The sequence below is a fragment of the Caretta caretta genome, chromosome 3 (assembly GCF_965140235.1).
Source record: "Caretta caretta isolate rCarCar2 chromosome 3, rCarCar1.hap1, whole genome shotgun sequence".
Classification (NCBI taxonomy): Eukaryota; Metazoa; Chordata; order Testudines; family Cheloniidae; genus Caretta; species Caretta caretta.
In genome coordinates, this window is record NC_134208.1 from 112,023,804 (window position 1) to 112,046,547 (window position 22,744).

The 22,744-nt window shown below is 44.8% G+C and overlaps 1 protein-coding gene across 1 annotated transcript in view; it reads left to right on the forward strand.

Moving 5' to 3' along the window:
• The first annotated feature begins 256 nt into the window (after positions 1–256).
• The window catches only part of ADGB (androglobin), a 226,004-nt gene continuing 203,516 nt past the window's right edge, over positions 257–22,744 (forward strand). The window contains exon 1 of the mRNA XM_048844305.2: positions 257–391. Within this exon, the coding sequence (XP_048700262.2) occupies positions 315–391 (77 nt within the window). The 5' untranslated portion in view covers positions 257–314. The remainder of the gene's footprint in view (positions 392–22,744) is intronic.

Sequence of the window (22,744 nt, forward strand, 5' to 3'; positions counted from 1 at the left end):
CCTCCAAGACAAAGAGGAAACCCCGCTGTGGCTCCTTCATGAACCCCCCACCCCCACGAAGGCCCTCAGTCCCCTCCTCCCGCCCCCTGGATTTTACCCCTCAGTGTCCCCCCGATTTTACCCCCCTCCACTAGTGATTTACTCTCTGTCTCTTCTATTTCCCCTGACACCGCCCCCCCCGCCCCCCAGGCGTGCCCGGGCGCCCAGCCCCGCTCTCGCTCCGCTGCGTCGCGGCTCCGCGTCTCTTAGCAACGCGGAGCGGACGCGGCCCCCCGCGGCTGAAGCGCTGCCGGGCCGGGGGCGGCGGCGCCATCATGGCCTCCAAGCAAAGCAAGAAGAAGGAGCTGCTCACTCGCAACAACTCTGCGCACATCAGCGCCCCCGCCAAAGAGTAAGAGACCCGCCGCCGCCTCCTCGCCCAGAGGCCGCCCGCATGCAGCCCTCGCCGGCGGGCACCCCCTGCCCTTCGGGGATGCCCCAGCCAGCCTCCTCCCTAGAGCCAGGGGCGCAGCAGCCCGTCCCCCAGCACCCAGTGGCGCGGGGTGCCCTAGCCGGGTCCTTGCGGTGGGGGTGGGTCACTCGCTTGGCAACATTAGGAAATGGACCAGCTCCAGCTGGCTCTGGTTGGGGAAGTTGTTTTGTCTCCCCCAACCCGCCGAAGGCACAAACAGTGTCTGCACCGAGCCAGTGGACGCGCCTCCCCCCTACCCGGGAGATCTCTCTCTCTCTCTGGTTTCAGAGTCACAGCCCTGTTAGTCTGTATTCGCAAAAAGAAAAGGAGGACTTGTGGCACCTTAGAGACTAACTAATTTATTTGAGCATGAGCTTTCGTGAGCTACAGCTCACTTCATCGGATGCATACTGTGGAAAGTGTAGAAGATCTTTTTATACACACAAAGCATGAAAAAATACCTCCCCCCACCCCACTCTCCTGCTGGTAATAGCTTATCTAAAGTGATCACTCTCCTTACAATGTGCATGATAATCAAGTTGGGCCATTTCCAGCACAAATCCAGGTTTTCTCACCCCCCCACCACACTCTCTGTCCTCTCCACTCCACTTGCTGCTTCACCCCCCATCCCCTTCCCTCAGAGGCTTAATTACTTTGTACAGAAATCGTCCAAGTTTCCAGGAGTGGGGTTTGTATTGCGCTTGGCTCAAAGTTGCACGAGTCTCCCTGTCCTAATGCCTGAGTGTCACCAGCCTAGTTCTAGCTTCTCTGCACTTCCCTCGCCCGTGACCGCGGCAATACGAGGCGCTGGTGTCCCTGTCGGACTCAGGAATCAGAAGGTTCCTTCTCTCTCACACGCTCCTCCCCTCTCCGCGTGGCCTTTGGCTGTTCCTGTGGACCTTTGTGGCTGCAGGGTACTTGGCACTAGGGCATCATTTGTGAATGTTGTTCTCTTTGTAGCTGTTAGAACTGGTTTGAAAAAAGAAAGCTCAGAAATGTAAACAACATTTTTGTTCAGTTTATTTTCTGCATTTATTCGGGTTTTTTTGTCATTTTTTCTGAGTTTTCCTTGGAATTTCTGTTAGTTTTCAAAGTCGACACATTTTGAAAATGAAAATACGTCACTCTGGCACTAAGCTGACCAACTAAAATTGGTGGTAAAAAAATTGAAAACCAAAACCCAATGAAAACAAATTTTGCACAACCAGCAAGGAATATTTTTCATTTAAAGTTTCTATTGTAGACTGTCCAAAATGGAAACAAATTGAAATATATATTTTTTCAAACAAAATATCTGTTTTTCAAAACAGCCTGGTTCAAATATTTTGTCCTAACGATAATGATGTCATCTGGAAACTTCTACCTAGATACATATGGCTCCCATCACCATAGTATCTGGGTACCTCTCAAATATTTAAAAATATAAATAAAAACCTCTCTTTTTTTTCCCCATCATCAGCGCCCCCGCCAAAGAGTAAGAGACCCACCGCCACCATGGGCCCCTTCAGAGAAATGGGTTGATTTGTTTGTAGGGATCTTTGTTTGCTTTTGTGTTAACTGACTAAATGAATATTGAATTTAGTTCAGAAAGTGGTTTATTCCAAAGCCCGTTCTTTTCTCTTGCAGGATTGAGTTCCATAGTTTAGGTCCAGCTCCTATGAAAGTTCTGCTTCTTCCATTAGGAGCATCCTACGCTGGTTGACAGTTTAATTGTTCCAGTGGGTTGTAGCTGTTGAGGGAGGTCATGATTACAGAGGAAGACAGCAGGATCTCTCCATTAGCTATGATCAGCCCCATGGGGAGCTTTGAATATCAAGACATTTACTTTGAACGGGTATTCGAACCAGAAGGCAGAGCACTGGAATGTTATGTTCATGGTGCCCGGTGTTGCTACATTGACAGGCTGCTTCAATTGGAGATTTTTAAAGATTTGTGGCTTGATTCCTAGATATGAGTGTCAATATGTTCCAAATGTGTGGATTGTTATGGCCAGTTCTTTTTCTAATAGTACAGAACACAGTCTTGTGGCCAGTTGCAAACAGAAACGGGGTTTGCTGCCATAGTTTTTGGACCTAAAAGGACCCCAATGCTGTGGACTGATTTAAGAATTTGACTGTGGATGCCATCCATAGTGGGGGATGTTATAAAGGAGATCAGTTTCAAGAGCCATCTGGCATTGAAAACTTATGTGTATTATTTTTACACAAGGGGAAGACAATGCATAATGACTAGATGTTTGCTGCGTTATAAGGCACTTCGGTAGTTAAGTATAAACAACATTCGAAATATTTATGCACTGAATAGAAACACTAAGCCTCATCTCTTGAGACACTTAAAACTAGACTAGGCCGGACTAAAGCAGCAGCACACATACTATAGGGAATAATCTTGCTGTGTGAAAGTGTTTATTTCTGCAAAGATAAATAAATTCCAGTAGATTGTTTTTTGATTATCTAAGTATAGAATGCCTAGTCTTTAGTCCTGGCGCTATCAGGATTCAGACCAGGGAATGGGACAAAAACAGCTTTAGAGGAACTGATGGATAAACTCTTGCTGTGTATGGATGATGGCTGACTCTGATATGAGAGAGCACTGAAAAATGGGCTGAAGACCTTCCTAGAGGGATGCACCCAATATGTAGTAATGGAAAACTACCTGTGACACTTCCTGGGGGTACACAGGGCTGTGAGTCACATAGCTGCCACCTGTACTTAGTGTGAGGAAATCTTGTCTGTGCCTGCTATGGTTCAGCTCCCCAGTTCCACCAGGCCCAGGCAACACAAGCACTGCCCTCTAGGCCTCGCAGGCCTCATTGTCTCTGTACCCTGTGTGGGTCTCCATGGAGTGTCCAGCACCTGGCCCACTGGACACTTGCACAGTGGTGCTGGAACAATTTTTATAGTGGGGGTGCTGAAGGCGGAAACATGTATTTGGGTTGTTATTACTACTTGAAACCAAAGGGTGCTGCATACTGAAGATATGTCCTTCAATGGCTATGAGCTAATATGGTCAGGGGCATACTTGGGGCAACTCTAAACCTCTGACTACCAGAAGCAGGGAATGGAAGAGAGGGCAGATCACTCCAAATTGCCTGTTTCTGTACTTTGTCCCTGAAGCTCTGGTACTGGCTACTGTCAGAGACATGATACTGGGCAAGATGGACCATTATGGCAGTTATGTTCTTGCAGAATATTGCTCACGCAAAATCCTTTCAGTGCTTTACGGCCAGGCCTGGCTGTAATTCTCCTTTCATGAGAAAAATATGCTGCCAGCTTGTTCCAGGTGAAGGATTCAGTGTGTTTCCTTACTCTCCAACATATACCAGAACAATCTTTTATCTTTATTCATAAGCAGGACACTCCCTGCTCTGTTTCATCTTGTAGATTTCACAATCTCTTATTTCACATCTGTTCCCTCCTGTCTGAAGGGAATATTTCTAAGGTATGTCACCTCCTGGTGACCTGCCTTAACTCCAAGACCTTAAGAACATAATGTTCAGTATAGGTACATAATTACATAAATATTATTCATACATACATTTTCCAGTGATTTTATGTCAGCCTGTGGGCTACTACTGGGTCTCATGGCACCTTCGGTGAACTATTATGTATATCCAACCCAGGGAATCCTTATAAAACCTTATGCATCTCATGTGCTGTGCCCCTCCCCCCGCCCCGACCAGTTGGCAGTAATGGATCTAGTGGTGGAGGTCACAGTACCTCCACCACTAGAACTCTCACATTTGGAGTCCCACAAGGACCATTCTCTCTCTGGTCCTGTTCAACATTTACATGCAGACACTAACTGAAATAGTGAGACAACATAGACTCAGTGCCAGCAATATGCAGATGAGACAAAGCTCTACTTATTCTATATCACATATAGTCATACCACTAGCACTAAGATGGCCCATTGCTTGGATGAAATCAACTCATGGATGAAGAACAGTTGGTTGAAGCTGAACCCAAGCAAGACAGAAGTGATGCTGGTAGTCAGAGGAAAGCACTTTGAAGAGTTTGCATCCATGTTGCAATCTCATTTGTTTGAAGACACACACTCACAAGGAGTACTCCTGCATTCTTCACTAATGCTAAGCTCTCATATATAGTAGCATCCACAAGTAATGCTTTATATGATCTACAGTTGGTTAAGAGACTCTCTCCCATCCTGGTGGATGATGATCTGGCCTCAGTTATACATATCAGCATCTTCTGTCGGGACTACAGCGATTCAGTATACCTGGACATGGAGTTTCCTAAGAGCTGATGATTGCTTCCAGTGATACAGAATGCTACAGTGCGGTTTACAAATCCACTCCTTGGGCATAATGGAGGAAAGAAGGATAATTATGCACCTTACCACTGTCCACTCTAAGGGCAAGACACACTTTGACCTTGCCTTCTCTAATATAAACACATCGTGTGCACATTTAATCCTGCCCCCCGACCCCCAAATTACACTGCATGCCCAATTTTGCCCCTGGAGAGAGGATGAGAAAAAGAACAAACTGTATGTATTAGATGTTAGTCACATCAATTCGTGCACTATTGGAAGGTGCTCTTAAAATTCTTCTTTGATTCTATTGCATATGCAATTACTGGCATTTACCACACAATGTTTTTTTATCTGTTGGAGCTGGCCAACTAATATTTAGATAACTCTTTGTCCCATCTTAAATTGGTATCTTTAACCTATCTCCGTGTGATGATTCTTGGGGTACTCAGGACTGGGAGTCACCTTATTAACTCCTGCTTCCAGCGAGAAGGAGTCCTTCTTATGGTAGTAGGGTATCAGCTCCCTAACACCACCTGGGTGCTCCAGCCTTTTAGCTACTCAAGTACTCTGCTGTGGGCTATGCCAGCCCTAACTTTGCCTTGCAGATTAGTAGTAATAGATGCACCCCAATAGCCAAGTACCTTTGAATCATTCTCCTGTGACATCGAGCCCGTGATACTGTCTGCTCACAGAAATTCTAGATACACGGCACTTTTGAGTGCAGGGAATCCCAATTTACTAGTTTTACCTTAAAGCACCCATGACAGAGTGCTAGTTGTAGCACCCTGGTCACTGAGGTTGCTGTAGCACAGAGAAGACTTGGGGCTTAATTGGAACCAATCAACCTGTTACTGGTGGGGATTACTGACACTGGGTGGTAATTGCTGTGCTAGTGAGACAAATGGCTCAGTAACTTGGAGGATATATAATTGGGAGGAACAGAAAGCAGGGGAGAGCTTAGAGGGTGAGCTGGATGGAAGAGAGAAGCTATGTGAAAGGTTCCTCCTGCTGTATATCTGTGCTATGTCCTGTGCTGTTTGGAAATAGAGGATTAAAAATGCACATAGTGGAAAAGAAACATAATGTGTGTGTGTTTGACTGAGAGACCACAAAAATAGGCCAGGCAAAACTGCTGCTCGCTGGGGAGTTGAAGAAGCACCCTGTGACATGACCATTCCTGTAAACCACATAGCACTTGTGAGCATTTATAAAATAAAAGTAGATTTCTTTAAGAAAGAGTAAAGATTTAACTAGAAGTGAGAGAAAATGGTAGAAACAAGCGGTTACAGAAAAAAACAAAATTTTTAAAACTTGAATCTGGGTTTACACTTATCAATACCGTTGCCTGTCTTATGTAATAAAGTAGGCTTCCCCCCCCCACCCCTCGAAGGTTGAGTCTGTTGCAGCACTGGCTGGTTTCACAAGAACCAGGATCCAGACATTCTGTTATATTGAAACAGTCTTTTTGCCTTATTCATAGCCAGGGTGATCTCTTGCCTGTTATAATATTCCCTTTTACCTCCAAATGGTTTTGATAATTTGTAATTGTCTTTGATGGTTTTTCATTGACTGTTCTGGGATGTGGAAAGAGTAGAAATAGAACCTTGCGTTACCTCACCAGCTGACTAGGGAAGGATGACAGCTCCTTCTTGCTAGAATGGGTCATCCCTGAGACACATTACTTCCTGGCAGCTAATTTCTACTGTAAATCCATAAATCATACTTTCAATATAAATACCTTATTCCTTAAATATTACCCATACATACATCTTGCAGTGATTATGAATCTTGACAAGTTACAAGCTTTCTGTAGATACCTTATGTGTTACTCTGCGGATAAAATATCCTATAAGATGTGTTTTGTGCAGTGAGTTTATCAGGTCTGAGGTGAGAGTTTGCAAAGAATGAGGGATCCTTTGCCACCTGTGTCACTCTCCTGTCCTTTGTTTCTCTGAGTTCCCGTACTTAATGTTATGTTAGATGATCAATAGATTTTATTTTAGCCATAGACTTACAGTTCTCACATCACAGAATCATAGAAATGTAGGGGTGGAAGGGACCTTGAGAGGTCATCTAGACCAGCACCCTACGCTGCCGCAGGACCAACTATACGTAAACCGTTGCTGTCAGATATTTGTCTAACCTGTTCTTAAAAATCCCAAATTACAGGGCTTCCACAACCTCCCTTGGAAGACTATTCCAGAGCTTAACTATCCTTATAGTTAGAAAGATTTTCCTGGAAAGTAACCTAAAGCTCCCTGTGACGGGTTCGGTCACAGAGAACCCCTTGGGACTGTCACCTGATGTGCTGAGATTACCTCTGAGCCCATTTTTCCTGCCAGCCTGGGACTCCAGAACCCTGCCTTGTTGAGCGAGACACGCTAGCCTGCTGCAACACAGACCCATGTCTCGTCCACGCCCCCAGAACTGCAGACTTTAACCAAAAACTGCTCAGCAGGTCACCCGTCTCCAGAACCCGGATACCCAATTCCCAACGGGATCCAAACCCCAAATAAATCTGTTTTACTCTGTATAAAGTTTATACAGTTACATTATGTTCACACTCATAAGCATATTTCCATAAATCATTATGGAGTGCAGCGGCACACTCCCTTGCTGCAGATTAAGCCCATTACTTCTTGTCCAGCCTTCATTGGACAAGGAGAACAATTGATCACCATCCTCTTTGTAACAGCCCTTAATATATTTGAAGAATGTTATCAGATCCCCCCTCTGTCATCTTTTCTCAAGACTAAACAGCCAGATTTAACCTTTCCTCATAAGGTCAGGTTTTCTAAACCTTTTATCATTTTTGTAACTCTCCTTTGGGTTCTCTACAATTTGTCCACATTTTCCTTAAAGTGTGGCACCCAGATGTGGACACAAAACTTCAGCTGAGGCCTCACCAGTGCCAAGTAGAGCAGGACAGTTACATCTCATGTCTTACATACAACATTTCTGTTAGTACATCCGAGAATATTATTCTTTTTTGGAACTGTATTACATTGTTGACTCTCATTTGTGATTCACTGTAATCCCCAACTCATTTTCACGTGTACGACCACCCAGCCAGTTGTTCTTCAGTGTAGTACTTTGCACTTGTCTTTGTTGAATTTCATCTTGTACCACTTCTCCAATTCAACAAGGTCATTTGGAATTTTAATCTTGTCCTCCAAATTGCTGGCAACCGCTCCCAGCTTGGTCATCCACAAACGTTATAAGTATATTCTCCACTCCATTATCTGAGTCATTAATAAAAATATTGAATAGTACTGGACTCCTGCAGGACCGCACTAGATATGTCCTCCTAATATGACAGAGAACAATTGATAGCTATTCTTTTAATATGATCTTTGAACCAGTTGGGCACCCTCTTTATAGTAATTTCATCTAGATCACCTTTCCCTAGTTTGCTTATGAGAATATCACGTGAAACTGTGTCACAAGCTTAAATAAAATCAAAATATATCCTGTCTACAGCTTTCCCCCATTCACTAGGCCAGTAACCCTGTCAAAAAAGCAATTGGTTTGGCATGATTTGTTGACAAATCCATGTTGGCTATTATCACCCAATTATATGTTCAGTAATTCCATGTTTTTTGATACATATAATTAGTATATCAAATATAATTTTTCAACATCCAACCTGTGACAATAACTTTTTATTTTCTAGAGCAGTCTTAGTTGCCTCAGTAAGGGAAAGAGATATTACCTTGATTTCCCATGTACAAGTTCTTTAGGGGTGGGCTATCATCTGCAGATTTACCTCAGGTGAAATCCACTAAGGCAGCATTTCAAGTCAGTGTCTCTGAAGAGGTAGCCTTACAATATGCTTCTTGGTTACTCCTTGGTCCTCTGAAGAAAACGACGCCTTTTCTTTGGAAACTGAAAATATTTAACTTACATAATAAAATCACTAATTCACAAGAGCTGCTATCACACAATTAAAAAAAATAATTCAAGTGAACAGAATTATCGCTGTAGTTTAGCCAGAATAGCATTTTTCCTTTGATATCTCACATCAAGCATTATCAGATGAGACCACTTTAGGTAGGATAGAGAATAGCAAATATGTAATTAGTTACAGATTTTTGCTGAGAAAATATTTAAAGAGTGAGAGAAAATATTTACATTAATTATATTGAGATCTAAAATTGGAAATGGAAGGCATAGGACATGCCTCAGCTCTCACCCTAGTATAAACTAAGTGTAACTGCTATAATGGAAAGATTAAGCCAATGTAAATCCAGTGTTGTTGAGATAAGAAGCAGATCCACAGGACCTGATTCTCATTTACATCCACCAAATACCACTTTGATAGTGTAAAGATGTCTTAAAATGCATGTTCATTTTATTAATAGATTTATAGACTTTTAAGGCCAGAAGGCACTGATATGTAGGCTTGGCAAACCAGTAAATTGATCGGTCAATTGTCAATTGACCGTCTATTATTTAACAACAGTAAAATATTTCAGCAAGAATGCCCTGATGTAGAGAGCAGCCTGCCTTTTTGGTTACATCATGGTGCCATCTATTAGCAAGTCTACTTAATGTCTTGATCACTAACTGTACCACATGCTAATGCCATCTGTTGTGAAAAAGGTGAACTAATTCAAAGTTGAGCATCTTTATTGGTTGGAATCTTCTAGAACAAACATATGTATGTATGTCTTTATTGTACACCAGACTATCTATGTATGTGGCAGTTTACAAAGCACATTAAACAAGTTAAAAGACGCAGTCCCTGCCTCAAAGAGTTTATAATCTAAATTGACTAGACAAATATACAGAAAATAACTCAGAAATGAACTTCCCCTACACAAAGAGAAAAGATGCACAGCCATTAAGCTCCTGAAGGAGTTGGCCTGTTGCCTACCTAGCTTAAGTGCATTTAAAAATGACTTTTTCTCTTTATAGATGCTACATGTTTGTTTTATTTCTGTTTAATTTCATTTTTTTCTTTCGTAACACTTCAGTCTTGAAGAATGTTCACTTTTAACCTAACATTGCTAAAAAGGATAGTAACAATTATTTCAGTTTTTAAAACTTCATTTCATTGTGTTTTGCATTTTTCTGAGTTAAAAATCACTCAGTTAAATTACTTATTTTTTTGTAACTAGGCATATGTATTATCTAAGTCTAAGCCTACTGAAGACCATAACGTCTTACTCTTTTTTTATTACTGTTCTGCTAAGTTTGTGCTTTAAAATATGACCATTTTTGACATTATCTGACAATATTTGACTGGTCAGTTGACCAATTATTTTTGGACTGGTCAAATGCCCAAACCTATTACTATGATAATCTAAACTGACCTCCTTCATAACACACGCCATAGAACTTCACCCAGAAATTTCTGCATCAAGCCAGAACCTTAGTTTGAGCTATAGCATATCTTTTAGAAAGACATTTGTTCACACTTTCAGCCTCTTCTGCCAGCATGATGTAGAGTGGGCTTAATATAAGTGAGAATCAGGCCCATTGTCTCAGGGGTCAGAGATAAAAGCCTAAATGATGTGATTTATGTGCACATATTGTATCTTCTTAAATTAGCTGCTGCTCTGGCATGCACTAGCATACTGATTTTTTTTTTACTTGATTCACAGCACAAATTGTAGCATAGAACAGGATCAAGCTCTCTTTCTTTGTTACTGACAGTATACAGCAGAGGTGGGCAAACTACGGCCCGCGGGCCACATCCGGCTCAAGGGACCTCCTGCCTGGCCCCTGAGCTCCTGGTCTGGGAGGCTAGCCCCGGCCCCTCCCCTGCTGTCCCCCGCAGTTGCAGAGCCGCGGCCTGACCCGGTGCTCTGGGCGGCGCAGCTGGAGTGCTGCCAGCCACAGTGCTCTATACTGCGTGGTAAGGGGGGCAGGGAGCAGGGGGGGTTGGATAGAGGGCAGGGGAGTTCGGGATGGTGGTCAGGGGGTGTGGATAAGGGCAGTGGTGAGCTGGAGCCGGTTCCCACCAGTTCGCTAGAACCAGTTGTTAAATTTAGAAGCCCTTTTAGAACCGGTTGTTCCGCGCGGGACAACTGGTTCTAAAAGGGCTTCTAAATTTAACCGGCCAAAAGTGGTGCCTTAGGCGCCGACTCCATGGGTGCTCCATCCATGGAGCACCCGAGGGGAAAATTTGGTGGGTGCAGAGCACCCACCGGCAGCTCCCCTCCTGGCCCTGGTCCCAGTCCCAGCCCCAGCTCACCTCTGCTCCACCTCCGCCTCCTCCCCTGAATGCGCCGCCCTGCTCTGCTTCTCTGCCCCCTACCCCAGGCTTCCCGTGAATCAGCTGTTCGCGCGGGAAGCCGGGGCAGGCTGAGAAGCAGGCTGTGGCTTCCCGCTCAGGCCCAGGGAGGTGGAGGTGAGCTGGGGTGGGGGGCACAAGGAGGGCCACCTGCACCGCAGCAGGTAACCCAATGGGGGGGGCACGCAGGGGAATTGCTCCCCGCCCCAGTTCACCTCCGCCACCCTCGGCCTGAGCGGGAAGCTGCCGCCTGCTTCTCAGCCCTCCCCGGCTTCCCACTGAACAGCTGATTCGCGGGAAGCCGAGAGGTGGAGAAGCAGGGCTGGGCGGTGCATTCAGGGGAGGAGGAGGAGCGGAGGTGAGGTGAGCTGGGGCCGGGCGCAGGGTGGGGAGCTGCCAGTGGGTGCTCTGCACCCACGAAATTTTCCCCATGGGTGCTCCAGTCCCGGAGCACCCAGGGAGTTGGCGCCTAGGGCACCACTTTTGATGTGATCATTGGGGGAGCGGCCGCTCCCCGTGCTCCTTCCCATCTATGCTCCCCTGCCCCTAGGAGCCAAAGGGACCTGCCAGATGCTTCCTGGGAGCTGCCCCAGGTAAGCACCTCTGGGACTCCCCACCTCGCCCCCCGGCAGGTTCCTCTGGCTCTTAGGGGTGGGGTAGGCACCCACTACGGTGGCCCACGAGATCGTCTGGCCCAGGGGACAGGGGAGGGGGTGGATGGGGCAGGGGTCCTGGAGGGGGGGGGCGTCAAGGAACGTGGGGGGGTTGGATGGGGCAGGAGTCCTGGGGGGGCGGGGTTGAGCAATGACTCCCTTGTGGGGTGAGGAGGGAACCCGTTGTTAAGATTTTGGCGGCTCATCACTGGATAAGGTCAGGGCGGTCAGAGGGCAGGGAACAAGGGGGTTGGATGGGGCAGGAGTCCCGGAGGAGCTGTCAGGGGGCAAGAAGCAGAGGGGTCGGATAGGAGATGGGGGCTGGGCCATGCCTGGGTGTTTGGGGAGACAGCCTCCTCTAACCGGCCCTCCATACAATTTTGGAAACCTGATGTGGCCCTCAGGCCAAAACGTTTGCCCGCCCCTGGTGTACAGTGATGGCCACAAAAGCTGGCAACACTAAAAATCCATTTGACAAACAACCTGAAGTTGTAGTAATTCTTGTATTGTTTTGCACACTACCCTATCCCTGATTACTTTTTTGTCAGCTTCTTAATATGATTAAGATCTTTTGGATGTATGAAGCCTGTTTATAAAGCATAAGTTGAAAAAGCATCAGGTTAGTACAACATATATCTCTTCTAGTTCAACAAACCATCAGTTAAGCCTTCTGGTCTAAGCTGTGAGGAAGTTCTGCTGAACCAGAAATAGTGCATTTAAATCAAGAGAAAGAGGTGACAACTTGTTCTAATCTATTAAGAAGTGATATTTTTATCTTGAAGCAAACATTTTACAAGGAAACTTGTTTTCCTCATGAGAAAACGAGGGTGCAGTTTCTTGCTACTCCTTTCGTGGCCTATATTTCTGCCTCTGCACATGTGATGCTGATTACTGTTAATGAGTTATGCATGTATAATCACAGCAGAATGTATTTGGTTTCTGCAACAGAAATGCTAGAAGCAGGACTTTATAATGATTTTGAAAGTTTTAACAGAATACAGAATATATTATCTTACTAGTTTTAAAAATAGCTACTTCAGTTTACTTTTTAGGAGAATTTTTATTTGTTTAGAAAATAGATACTTTATTAATATAATATTTATTGTTGAATACTGTGTTGCAAAATAGCTACTAAATCAAATGCTTTCAGATTTTCCTTTCATTATTCTATTTTAGATTGAGTAATTCTTTGTTCTTTGCCAGAATTGATAAAGACTGAATTAGAAAACTAAAATGGAAAACTGAATTTTGTACTATGAAATCATGTATAAGTTAATGCCATTTTTCATAACCAATATAAGTAAACCATAATAATATGGCATTCTTTCTAGGCCGATTACCAGATCTAGTAGACTCTCTCAACAGGATCGTCATTGTGTTGAGCACACCTTGGGGCTTCAATCATGAAAGACCTGGAGAGAAATCTTGGTCCCATTGAAGTCAATGGGACTTTTACCATTGATTTCAGTGGGACCAGTACTTCACTTCTGAGGTGATGAGTGCCTTCTGTGAGATGCTGATTGGCCTTAACTCTGATTGGAGTGGGTGTTGATAGCACTTGACACACTACGTAATTGGGCCTTATATTCCTCCCCTAAATATCCAAAATGTTCCAATGTTCTTAGTCCTTTCAACGGGTGCTTTGAATCCAACATCTCAGTGTATCAGCCCTGCTGTAGCACACAGGTTTTATTCATTTTAGTGTGCAGGAGAATCTGCAACAGGTTACATATTCAGGTTCTGAACTACAGCCTACTGAAGTCAGAATCTTTCCAGTGACTTCAATAGACTTTAGATCAGGCCCACAGGGAGGAGGTTAGGGTTACTAACTCTGATTTGCCAAATATGTGGTTTTTGAAAATCTGTGCTATGTCTGTCATAGAAATAAAAAACACTTTTTCTTCCACCCTATCAGTGAAATCTTGACCAGTGGAAACATTCTGGATGGTGGAAATAGTCTATTTCTGATGCATAGTTTTTTATTGATATGACAGAAAAGATTGTCCTTATTTGCAGAAATATGTCAAGAAGAGACAAATGCCATTTCTTCACTGGAAGCTAAGACTTGCTTGTTGCAAGTTGGACTTATGCCTCTCATGCCCAGTAAAATCCAACAGGGCTAGGCGTGGATTATGAGTGGTCTGCTTTTGGATGAATTTATTAATGCCTCCCTGTGCCATGCCAGCTATTCACAAAGAAGTAGTCATTAAGCCCACAACCCTTGACATTTAAAATTTTGTCAGCTATCACAGTATTATTAACTTTTTCTTTTTGAGTAAACTTACTGAATGTTGTAGCAAAGTAATTTTACCAGATAAAGTTCTCAGACTTTCTTGACTCTTTTCAATCTGGCATACAGTCTGTGTGGCATGAAGATAGCACTCTTTTGTTTATGATGATTTCCTCCTAGTGACAAACAGAGGTCAAATGTCCATGGTGATTGTTTTAGATCTGTCTGCTGTCTTTGACCACTGGGTATTGTTGAGCTCTCTGTTGAACCCTGGTTAGGGTTGATCTGCTCTTTCCTCTCAGATCTTGGAGGCCAGTGTTGGACATCTGTTTATCAAGTGGGCTTTCACACAGCTTCATTCTGTTACCCCTTTTGTTCAATATGTTTGCAAGACAATTTTGGCCATGTTTCAGTCAATATGCAAGTGATGTGTAACTCTAGTCTACAAAACTCAGATGGCATATTTCAGAGTAGCAGCCATGTTAGTCTGTATTCGCAGAAAGAAAAGGAGTACTTGTGGCACCTTAGAGACTAACAAATTTATTTGAGCATACGCTTTCATGAGTGAGCTGTAGCTCACGAAAGCTTATGCTCAAATAAATTTGTTAGTCTCTAAGGTGCCACAAGTTCTCCTTTTCTTTTTTCAGATGGCACAGTCGCACTGCTGTCCCTATGACAGAGAAGGATATGGAGGATCACAAGATGAGTGAGAAAATATCATCCTGTAAGTTTAGTAGTCTGCAGTAATTGCAAGGCAGGTTATTTCTGATTATCTCACTTTTCTAATGAGCGTCTGTTGCTGCAGTAAAATTTTGTTTTACATTGTTTTCCTACTGTTAAGTGGTATTTGTTGCTATCTAATACATACCTGAAATTATGTAACTTATCATAAAAGTACTAATAGTTTAAAAATGAACAATGATTAATAAACTTTAAAGTTATTTTGAGAAAGAAGCCCTGAAAATTGTGAATTAATTCTACAAACACTGCTGCTATTTTTTATATTCATAATCCGTACATGACCAGGCTATTTTAGGTTCTATAAAGGTAATGCATACAGGCAGCCATAAAATATAATTTGATCACCCTAAATTTTCAGGCTGGTTTGCCTCAGAGGTTGGATTTTTTTAAATCTTTCACTCAGCTTTTACAGTCTGATTCAACACAACATATCTGAGCCCATATAAGGCTATAGATGTTGCCTGTACAGCAGACATTATTGGAGAAGTATATAGTGATGCTTTTAGTTAAGGTTGCCAAACACTTAATTGGTGTTGGTTAGCCAATTATGATCTGCCACTTGTTAAAAGAATGGAGCTGTATGTTGCTATGCGTGAGGGAAGGAGGTACAGAAGAGGTGGAGCAACAGGACCATCTGAAAAGGGCCACCAGTTTGTGAACTACACATTCTTTTTCAAAGTTGGGACTCTGCCGCTTTTACAGATCCAGACTAACACGGCTACCCCTCTGATCTTTGTCGAAGTTGACCACTTAAGGTTCTTTCCTTCCCATTCCCCTTGATTTTACATTATCTCTGTCAAGGTGTCTGCATGGCTCAAGTGCATGAGTAGCATAGACTGGTAAGGACACAAACCCCAAACTCATTGATGAAATCTAAGTATAGAACTCACAATCAAGTGTAAACTCCTCAGGCACTCTACCACTCTAACCACAGAGTCACAGACAGTTGCCATGGGTACTCCGATCTATCTTGCTACCGAGGCAAGCTTGTCTTTGTGACCGATGGTCCCTTGCACCAAAAATCACAACAATATTCAGGTTACCCCCCAGCCCCAAAAGACTAGTTGCTTACGCCAGATCAATTGCAGTTTAGATCTACACCAAAGACAGCGCTTATAGTTAACTAAAGATTTATTAACTAAGTAAAAGGAAATGAGTTATTTACAAGGTTAAATCAGGTAAACATATACACACAAATGAGTTACAGTCTTAGGGCTAGTCTACACTGGCAACGTTAAAGTGCTGCCATGGCAACGTTAAAGCGCTGCCATGGCAGTGCTTTAACATAGCTTGTGTAGTCTTGGCAGAGTGCTGGGAGAGCTCTAAAAAACCCACGTCCACGAGGGGCATAGCTACCAGCGCTGGTGCACTGTCTATACTGGCGCTGTACAGTGTTCATAGAATCATAGATTCATAGAATATCAGGGTTGGAAGGGACCTCAGGAGGTCATCTAGTCCAACCCCCTGCTCAAAGCAAGACCGATTCCCAATTAAATCATCCCAGCCAGGGCTTTGTCAAGCCTGACCTTAAAAACTTCTAAGGAAGGAGATTCTATCGCCTCCCTAGGTAACGCATTCCAGTGTTTCACCACCCTGCTAGTGAAAAAGTTTTTCCTAATATCCAATCTAAACCTCCCCCACTGCAACTTGAGACCATTACTCCTCGTTCTGTCATCTGCTACCATTGAGAACAGTCTAGAGCCATCCTCTTTGGAACCCCCTTTCAGGTAGTTGAAAGCAGCTATCAAATCCCCCCTCATTCTTCTCTTCTGCAGACTAAACAATCCCAGTTCCCTCAGCCTCTCCTCATAACTCATGTGTTCCAGACCCCTAATCATTTTTGTTGCCCTTCGCTGGACTCTCTCCAGTTTCTCCACATTCTTCTTGTAGTGTGGGCCCAAAACTGGACACAGTACTCCAGATGAGGCCTCACCAATGTCGAATATAGGGGAATAATCACGTCCCTCGATCTGCTGGCTATGCCCCTACTTATACATCCCAAAATGCCATTGGTCTTCTTGGCAACAAGGGCACACTGTTGACTCATATCCAGCTTCTCGTCCACTGTCACCCCTAGGTCCTTTTCCGCAGAAATGCTGCCTAGCCATTCGGTCCCTAGTCTGTAGCGGTACATTGGATTCTTCTGTCCTAAGTACAGGACCCTGCACTTATCCTTGTTGAACCTCATCAGATTTCTTTTGGCCCAATCCTCCAATTTGTCTAGGTCCCTCTGTATCCTATCCCTACCTGCCACTGTATCTACCACTCCTCCTAGTTAAATATCATCCGCACATTTGCTGAGAGTGCAATCCACACCATCCTCCAGATCATTTATGAAGATATTGAACAAAACCGGCCCCAGGATCGACCCTTGGGGCACTCCACTTGATACCGGCTGCCAACTAGACATGGAGCCATTGATCGCTACCCGTTGAGCCCGACAATCTAGCCAACTTTCCACCCACGTTATAGTGCATTCATCCAGCCCATACTTCTTTAACTTGCTGACAAGAATACTGTGGGAGACCGTGTTGAAAGCTTTGCTAAAGTCAAGAAACAATACATCCACTGCTTTCCCTTCATCCACAGAACCAGTAATCTCATCATAGAAGGCGATTAGATTAGTCAGGCATGACCTTCCCTTGGTGAATCTGTGCTGACTGTTCCTGATCACTTTCCTCTCGTGTAAGTGTTTCAGGATAGATTCCTTGAGGACCTGCTCCATGATTTTTCCAGGGACTGAGGTGAGGCTGACTGGCCTGTAGTTCCCAGGATCCTCCTCCTCTCCTTTTTTAAAGATGGGCACTACGTTAGCCTTTTTCCAGTCATCCGGGACTTCCCCCGTTCGCCACGAGTTTTCAAAGATAGTGGCCAATGGCTCTGCAATCACAGCCACCAATTCCTTTAGCACTCTCGGATGCAATGCATCCGGCCCCATGGACTTGTGCATGTCCAGCTTTTCTAAATAGTCCCTAACCACCTCTTTCTCCACAGAGGGCTGGCCACCTACTCCCCATGCTGTGTTGCCCAGCGCAGCAGTCTGGGAGCTGATGTTGTTCGTGAAGACAGAGGCAAAGAAAGCATTGAGTATATTAGCTTTTTCCACATCCTCTGTCACTAGGTTGCCTCCCTCATTCAGTAAGGGGCCCACACTTTCCTTGGCTTTCTTCTTGTTGCCAATATACCTGAAGAAACCCTTCTTGTTACTCTTAACATCTCTTGCTAGCTGCAGCTCCAGGTGTGATTTGGACCTCCTGATTTCATTCCTACATGCCCGAGCAATATTTTTATACTCTTCCCTGGTCATCTGTCCAATCTTCCACTTCTTGTAAGCTTCTTTTTTATGTTTAAGATCCTCAAGGATTTCACCGTTAAGCCAAGCTGGTCTCCTGCCATATTTACTATTCTTTCGACACATCGGGATGGTTTGTCCCTGTAACCTCAATCGGGATTCCTTGAAATACAGCCAGCTCTCCTGGACTCCTTTCCCCCTCATGTTATTCCCCCAGGGGATCCTACCCGTCAGTTCCCTGAGGGAGTCGAAGTCTGCTTTCCAGAAGTCCAGGGTCCGTATTCTGCTACTTACCTTTCTTCCCTGTGTCAGGATCCTGAACTCGACCAACTCATGGTCACTGCCTCCCAGATTCCTATCCACTTTTGCTTCCCCTACTAATTCCTCCCGGTTTGTGAGCAGCAGGTCAAGAAAAGCTCCCCCCGTAGTTGGCTCCTCCAGCACTTGCACCAGGAAATTGTCCCCTACATTTTCCAAAAACTTCCTGGATTGTCTATGCGCCGCTGTAGTGCTCTCCCAGCAGATATCAGAATGATTAAAGTCGCCCATGAGAACCAGGGCGTGCAATCTAGTAGCTTCTGCGAGTTGCCGGAAGAAAGCCTCATCCACCTCATCTCCCTGGTCTGGTGGTCTATAGCAGACTCCCACCACTACATCACTCTTGTTGCTCACACTTCTAAACTTAATCCAGAGACACTCAGGTTTTTCTGCAGTTTCATACCGGAGCTCTGAGCAGTCATACTGCTCCCTTACATACAGTGCTACTCCCCCACCTTTTCTGCCCTGCCTGTCCTTCCTGAACAGTTTATAACCATCCATGACAGTACTCCAGTCATGTGAGTTATCCCACCAAGTCTCTGTTATTCCAATCATGTCATAATTCCTTGACATCACTAGGACCTCCAGTTCACCCTGCTTGTTTCCAAGGCTTTGTGCATTTGTATATAGGCACTTGAGATAACCTGTGTTGAAATTTTCTGCGCTCAGAGGGGTGTTTTTTCACACCCCATGAGCAAGAAAGTTTCAGTGCTATAAAGTGTCCATGTAGACAAGCCCTTAGGTTCAAGCCCTTAGGCAGTAGTGGAATTTGTAGTATGTGCAGACCAGCAAGAGCATCTCTCACCATCACTACAACTGCTAATCTCTGAAGGTGAAAAATCTTTGAGGTGGGGAGTTCTATCCTGTCTCATACCAGGAACACAAGAAAGATGGTATCTTTCTTTAGAGGTAAAAAGCTTACTTCCAAAATAGTTTATATCCTATTGCTGCTGAAGTGTTTGTCCCTTGCTTGCAATGATCAGTAGAGATTTGCTTTTAAGGATTATGTTTTCAAAGGCAGGAAAGAATTTCACACGACTTAGAGTGCCACTTGGTTGTAAACAAAGTATGTTGCAGATGGTGGGAATGCCATTTATAACCAGATCAATGTGCCAGTATGCTAAACTGACTGAATTCCCTTGATGATGCAAGACGGAGATTTTGCTTATATATGTTTAGTGTCTCATTTTAGAAATGTCATTATTTTACAGATCTGAATATAGTGAACATTTGGCTACTGAATATTGTGTTATCTCCTACTTTCAATCTCTTATTTTTTCTACAAGAGTTAAGGTTAAGATCTTGTCACAGATATTTTTAGTAAAAGTTACAGACAGGTCACAGGCAAAAAAGAAAAATTCACGGAAGCCGTGACCTGTCTGTGACTTTTACTAAAAATATCCCTGACAAAATGGGGATCTGCGGGTCCTCACACTGCCTGAAGTGGGGCAGCTGTGCAGGGGCTAGGAGCCACCTTCAGCAGATGGGAGCTCCAAGGTACCTCTGCTGCCTGCAGCTCTGGGGGTCCCACACTGCCCATGGGGGCTGGGAGCTGCAGGGTACCCCTGCCACCTACAGCTCTGGGGGCTGCAGTGGCCGGGAGCTCACGGGTTCCCCTGCTGCCTGCATTGGTCAGGAGCTCGTGGGGTTCCCCGCCGCTTGCAGTGGCTGGGAGCTGCAGGGTACCTGGCCGCCTGCTGCGGCTGGGAGCTACAGGAGCCACCAGAGGCGCGGGGAGGGAGCGGGTACCCTGCAGCTTCCTACCTCCGTGGGCGGTAGGGGACTCTTCAGCTCCTGACCACCTCAGGCTGAAGTCATGGAGGTCGCTGGAAGTCACGGATTCCATGAATTCTGTGACCTCCATGACTAAATCGTAGCCTTAAGAATAGTTAATGCACGTATGTAGCATTTTATATTTCTCCATATATGTTGTTGCCCTGTAGCAGAGGCAGAGACAGAATTCAATCCTCCAGGGCAGTATTCAACAATGAGGCTATCCTTTCTTTCCTAAAGGGAAGAGGTGTTGCCTTATATATCAAAGATATATACGCTTAGACTGAGATTGAGATGGAATAGGAGACAGACTTGTTGAAAGTCTCTGGGTAAGGATAAAAGGGGTAAAAACAAGGTGATGTCATGGTAGGGGTCTGCTGCAGACCACCTAACCAGGATAAAGAGGTGGATGAGGCTTTTTTTTTTAAAACCACTAACAAAATCATCCAAAGCACAGGACTTGGTGGTGATGAGGACTTCAACTACCCAAACATCTGTTAGGAAAATAACACAGTAGGGCATAGATTATCCAACAAGTTCTTGGATAAGGCCTCAGCTGGAGTATTACGTCCAGTTCTGGTGCCACATTTCAGGAAAAATGTGGACAAATTGGAAAAAGTACAGAGAAGAGCAACAAAAAAGATTAAAGGTTTAGAAATCATGAATCCAATGAGGGAAAAATGAAAAAAATAGGAGGTTGTGGAATCTTTATCATTTGAAGCTTTTAAGAGCAGGATAGACAAACACCTGTCAGGGATGGTCTAGAAAGATAATAGTCCTGCCTTGAGTGCAGGGGACTGAACTAGAAGACATCTCGAGGTCCCTTCCAGTCTGTGATTCTTTTCCTGCAATCCCCTACCTCCTTTACTACAGACCTTCCAACTTCTGCAATAAATGAGACAGTTGTCTTACAGACAACAGCCTAATTCACAACACAACCATGATTCATTTTAAGAGCAGGTTCATCCTGTACACTGAATGAAGCAGGGGCAGACATCTGCCACTAGAGCTGATGGTGTAACCACTAGTAGTAGTATGTTGTCATGCTCTGTGTAGACCAGCCACTAGAGGGAGATGTGACACACTTTGCCAGCGGGTTTCACATACATTTGCTGACAAAAGAGGAATAGTGAGACTTGAGAATCTTGAGTTCCATCCAAAGCTTTGGAGAGAAATGTGCTTTAGTAGCCACAGTTACCCTCAAGCTTGACCCCTTCTGCTCATTGCCTCCACCAAGTCCCTGTCCCCGTTCTATTTTTCCCTACCCCTGGCTTCTTTCCCAGTCCCAGTCTCCACTCCTCAGGCTTCTCATTCCAGTCCCTGTCTTCTTGCCCAGCCAGTCCCAATTACCTCCTTCCAACTCATCATCTGATCTGTCTCTCCCCTCTCACACTCTTCTCTCAGTCTCACCAGGTTCCTTGTCCCAATCTACTCCTTTCCCTCTCTGCTCTCCAATCCAGCTCTTGTGCCTTCTGCATTTGAGTCAGATAGCTTCCTCCTCTACATTGCCTGGGTGCCAGCTGGGGACTAATTGAGAGCCCAGGACAGACAGGCTCCCTGCTCTCACTTCTGGTGCCTGGCTCTGATACTTCCCAGGAGCACTCAAAGCTGCGAGGCACCAAGCTACCCCCACCTGACCTTAGTGTGAGGAAGCTTGTCTGTGCTTGCTCAGGGTCAGCTCCCCAACTCTCCTGGCCACGGGCAACACAAGCACTACCCTCTTGGCCTATGCAGACCCCTCTCTACAGGTTAGCAATAGTCATACACCTATTCCAACTCCATACTGCTTCCAAGCAACTCCCTGGAGTGTCCAGCCCCTGGTCTACCAGACACTGTCAATATTCACACATGTGTTGCTTCCAAAGGAACAGTACACTCCAGCTTACCAGTTCCACTTACTCAGATCATTGCTCCACTGAACACACAGCACTTAGATATGTTTATAGTGATATCAAGTATAAGTTTATTTTAAAAAGCAAAGATTGAAGTAATCACAAGTAGAAGTATTGGAAACAAATAGCTACATATAAAACAAAATCATAACATGCATTCTGGGAGGGTCAGGGCTCCCGGTGGGGTGGGGTCAGGATTTCTGACCCTCGGGAGCAGTAGGGCTCAGGGCTTTAGATCTTGGGGGAGCGCTGGGGCTCAGGGGTTCAGCCCTGCAGCTCTACTCCTGGTTTCAGCCTCACAGGGGGTGCTGGGCTTCGGTGCCGTGGCTTAGTTCCCAGCTTCTGTCTCGGGAGGGGGATGGGGATGCCAGGGTCCGGGCTCCACAGGGCTACACTCCTGGTTTCAGCTGGAGGGGGGGCGTTGGGGCTCGTGGGATCTTCCCTTATGGATACTACAGAAAATTTGGGAAACAGAGCACATGAACGCTGTAGGACAAAATCTAACACCTTTTGTTTGCTTTTGCAAAACTTGAGTTTAGATCACCTTTGCCTTGAGGATTGCCTTTACTTGCCCTTCACTGCACCCTGGAGACCATTGTCATACATGACTCTAGACTGCTGACAATGCTATGGCAAGAAGATCCTTATGCACAGCTGTTGACACAGCCTACAGAATTTAGCACTGAAATGAGGCATATCTGATCCCCAACATATGCATGCACTTTTCCTCAGACCTGAGTGACAGCGCTCCCAGCCTGCTCCAATTAATCACTTCACCATTCAGTATAGCTACACCTAACAGCTGAAGTGCATGCAGAAAAATGCAACAAATCAAATATGTGCAAATGGCACATTCTCTTAGTCATTGTTCATGTCTATTT